Source organism: Parus major, chromosome 23, assembly GCF_001522545.3.
Source record: "Parus major isolate Abel chromosome 23, Parus_major1.1, whole genome shotgun sequence".
In the NCBI taxonomy this organism is placed as follows: Eukaryota; Metazoa; Chordata; class Aves; order Passeriformes; family Paridae; genus Parus; species Parus major.
This window is the reverse complement of record NC_031791.1, coordinates 1,639,466-1,643,259: the sequence shown is the minus strand read 5'-3', so window position 1 is coordinate 1,643,259 and position 3,794 is coordinate 1,639,466. Positions and strand designations below refer to the sequence as shown.

The window sequence follows — 3,794 nt, the reverse complement described above, 5'->3', positions numbered from 1 at the left end:
TCTGGCCGTGAGCCCTCCAGGGACGGCACATCCACGGCTGCTGGGGGCCGCAGCGGGCAGAGCCCCTCGCTGCCCAGCCTCACCTTTACCCCCTGCATCTTCCAGGCTCAGCACCAGGAGCTGCTGGCCCAGCAGCAGGACGTCATCCTGGCCACGCAGTCAGCACAGGCTCTCCTGGAGAGGCACGGGCACAGCCTGCCCGGCGAGGAGCGGCAGCGGCTGCAGGCGCGGCTGGCCGAGCTCAGGGCTCAGTACCCGGCGGCGCTGGCGCGGTCGGAGGCGCGGCTGAAGCGGGTGCAGCTCCTGCGGGATGAGCTCCAGAAGTTCCTGCGGGACCACGGCGAGTTCCAGGCCTGGCTGGAGCAGGCGGAGCAGGAGCTGGAGGGGATGTACGAGGGGGACAGCGACCCTGCCTCCCTCGGGCGGCTGCTGCGGCGCCAGGGGAGCTTCTCGGAGGACGTGATCTCCCACAAGGGCGACCTGCGCTTCGTCACCATGTCGGGGCAGAAGTTTCTGGATGAGGATGCTGAGGATGACGAATCCCAGCTGTTGATGTCCAGGAGTGTGGTGAAGAGCAAGCTGGAGGATGCCACGCAGAGATACACCAGGCTGCACTCCAAGGTACGGGAGGGGCTGCCAGCCGGAGCCCGGGCTGCTCCTTTCCTCCTGTGCAGAGGGAGATTTGTCCCAGCTGCTTGGACTCCCAGGACATTTATAGATTGTAGGACAAGGATTGTCTCCTTCAGGGCTTGGGCAACACCCTTGTCTTGCTGTTGGTCTGCCTGTTACCCCTGGTAATTCATTTATCCTGTGGCAAGATGGAGTTTGTTACCGCTGATGATGAACAGATCACAGACACAGGTGGAGGTGTGGTGAAAGGAAGAGAAAGTTTATTTTTCCTCCCAGGATTTATAGGTTTCTAACCCCAGGGATGGGATGGTCAGGATAACACTTTCCCCCTGCACTGGCCATGAGAGATGCCCATCACAAGACGTGGAACAGAAAGAATGTACACATATCTATGTTTACAGTCACTGTCCTGGGAAAATCCTTAGAAAACCATGTCAGCAAGCTCAAAAGCTGAGTTTTCAGGGCAACATGAGTTTTGTAAACTGTTTTTTCTTTCTGGCTGATTTCTGTGCCTTTTCCCTCAGCATTGTGTGCATTCCTGTCACCTCTTGTTGCTCCTTTGCAGTGCTCCAAGCTGGGCTCCCACCTGAACACCTTGCTGGATCACTACCAGCAGTTCCAGGAGGTGGCAGAGTCTCTCAGCACGTGGCTGCAGGAGAGTGAAGCTGCCCTTGGGAAGTTGCTCTCAGAGACGGTTTCATCAGACCTGGCTGTGCTGCAGAAGCAGCTCGCCAGCACCAAGGTACAGGGACCTTGGGGGATTTCCTGGGAAGTGCTGGGGCCTGGATGGGAATCTGGCTGCTCTGAGGGGTCAGCAGCAGGGAGGAGACTCGACCTGTTGGGGTTTTTTTGTGGTTGAGGGTAAAGAAGCACCTGCAGATGTAGCAGGTGTCTAGGTGGGGTCAAACTTCTGGGAGAGATGTCAGAGCAGGGGCTGCAGTCACACACACCCCAGAGGGACACAGAGGGGGACATTCCTCCCCCATGAGGGTGCTGGGACAGCCCAAACCCTCTGATCCAGCTCTGCCTGCAGTGTGGGGGTAGATCTTTCCATCATTTCTTAATGATTTAGTGACCAAGTGCAGAGAATCCCTCAAAAGGAGCTCCATGAGCGTGGGAATGCTGATCTCTGATTTTGGCTTCTCTTGTGTGAGAGCAGCAACTGCAGGGAGACCTGGCTGAGCACCAGGTGCCAGTGGAGAAGCTCCAGAAAGCAGCTCGGACCCTGCTGGACATCCAAGGACAGCCGGCCCCAGACCACGGCCACATTCAGGAAACAACAGGTACAGAGCAAAGCAGCTGCCAGCGTTGGCAGGGAGGGCTGGGGGCAGTGAGAACAAGCCAGAAGGGGCAAAGATAAATCACTTTTTGGGGAATTTTGGGGGTAATCACATGGCAGCGCATCCTCAGGGTTTGGGTTTGTGTTTGGGGAGGGGTGTGGCCGCTTGTGTTGTGTCCCCTGTCTTGCTGCTGAGTTTGGTGACAGGGATTTGTCACCACTGAGAGTTTTGGGGGAGCCAGAGGTGAGGCTGGCTGCTCTCTGGGCTCTTGGAGCTCTGTGCACTGAGTGTCCTCTGCGCTGAACCCTGCAGATGCCATCGTCAGCCGCTTCCAGAGCCTCTCCCAGCAGATGTCCGAGCGCTCTGACCTGCTGCAGAAATCCATTGCCCAGTCCCAGAGCGTCCAGGAGAGCCTGGAGAGCCTTCTCCAGTCGGTGGCTGAGATTGAGAAGAGCCTGGAGAAGGACCAGCCAGCTGTGCTCTCCTCTGCCTCCATCCAGGACTCGCTTGCCACCAGCATGGTAAGAGCGGGCCCGGCTCCCTCACCCCAAACAGCACCTGCCCCGTGCTGGGGTTTAACTGCTGAGTTCTGAATCAAAAAACCCTCTAAAAAAAAGAATATGAGCAGAAACTTTTTATTTTCATAGAATCACAGAATGGTTTGGGTGGGAAGAAACCTTAAAGACCATCTAATTGCAATGTCCAGGCAGGGACACCTTCCACTGGAGCAGGGCCCTTTACAATCTGATCTTGGACATTTCCAAGGATGGGGCAGCTCCAGCATCTCTGTGCCAACTCTGCAAGGTCACAGACTTGCTGCAAATCTCCTTTTTTCTTTGCTAACAACATTTCAGACACAGGGAAAAGCAGAGCGTGTCGGGCAGGAAAGGAAAACTGCAATACAGAATTATATTTTTCCCGGCTCTGCTTGTGTAACAGCACCTGCTGCTGCTCCCCAGGCCAGCCCAGGTAGTTCTGCTCAAGAACCTTCTTTAAAAAGCCCTCCCTGTGCTCCCCACAGAAGCTGAAGCAGGACATTGCCCGGCAGAAGAGCTGCCTGGAGGCCACCCGGGAGATGGTGACACGCTTCACAGAGACCACCGACAGCCCCGCGGCCTCTGCCCTGCAGGACAAGCTGGCCCAGGTGACAGAGCACTTTGGGAGGCTGTGCCAGCAGCAGCAGGAGCGGGAGGATGCCCTCAAGGGCCTCCTGCCCAAGGTGGAGCAGTACGAGCAGCTGTCGGAGAAGCTGCGGCAGTTCACGGAGAGCAGGACGCGGATGTTGGCGGCCGGGAATCAGCCGGACCGGGACATCGCTCACTTCTCCCAGCACATCCAGGTGAGGCATGAGGGAGGAGGTTCTGCCTGCACCAGGGGTCTGGTCCCAGCTGTGGGAGAAGGGGGTGGCATTCCCCAGGAGCCAGGCTGGTTTCCAGATGGGATCTGTGGCCAGGCTTTTAGGATCCAGTCCAAATGTAGCAGGACTTTACCAATTAAAGACAAATAAAATAGAGGTTAAGACAGCAAAATACCCCTGTGAGGGCAGTGCAGGGTGTGACAGAGACCTTGGAGATCTTAGAGATTCCTGAAATGCTTTGGGTTGGAAAGGACCTTAAAGATGATCTCATTCCAAGCCCCCTCCCAGGGACAGGGACACTTTCCACTAGAGCAGGTTGTTCAGGGTTGCCTTGGACACTTTCAGGGGGGCTCTGGGCCATGGTGGCTGTGCAGGATTCCTTGCTCTGGCTTCCCAAAACTCTTCTGCTGCAGAGGGGGCTTATCCACAGCCTCAGAAATGCTGGAAGATGACATGAAACCAGACACTTGTGCTGTGGGAGGGGTTGATTTGGTTTGGTCTAGGGCCCCCATCCCATCCCATCCCAT

At 56.6% G+C, this 3,794-nt stretch overlaps 1 protein-coding gene across 1 annotated transcript in view; it reads left to right on the top strand.

The window, feature by feature from the left end:
* MACF1 (microtubule actin crosslinking factor 1) overlaps nt 1-3,794 on the top strand; it is a 156,033-nt gene that overhangs the window by 84,210 nt on the left and 68,029 nt on the right. The window contains exons 41-45 of the mRNA XM_033519639.1: nt 106-621; nt 1,196-1,372; nt 1,790-1,913; nt 2,223-2,431; nt 2,932-3,249. Coding sequence (XP_033375530.1) covers nt 106-621; nt 1,196-1,372; nt 1,790-1,913; nt 2,223-2,431; nt 2,932-3,249 — 1,344 coding nt within the window. The remainder of the gene's footprint in view (nt 1-105; nt 622-1,195; nt 1,373-1,789; nt 1,914-2,222; nt 2,432-2,931; nt 3,250-3,794) is intronic.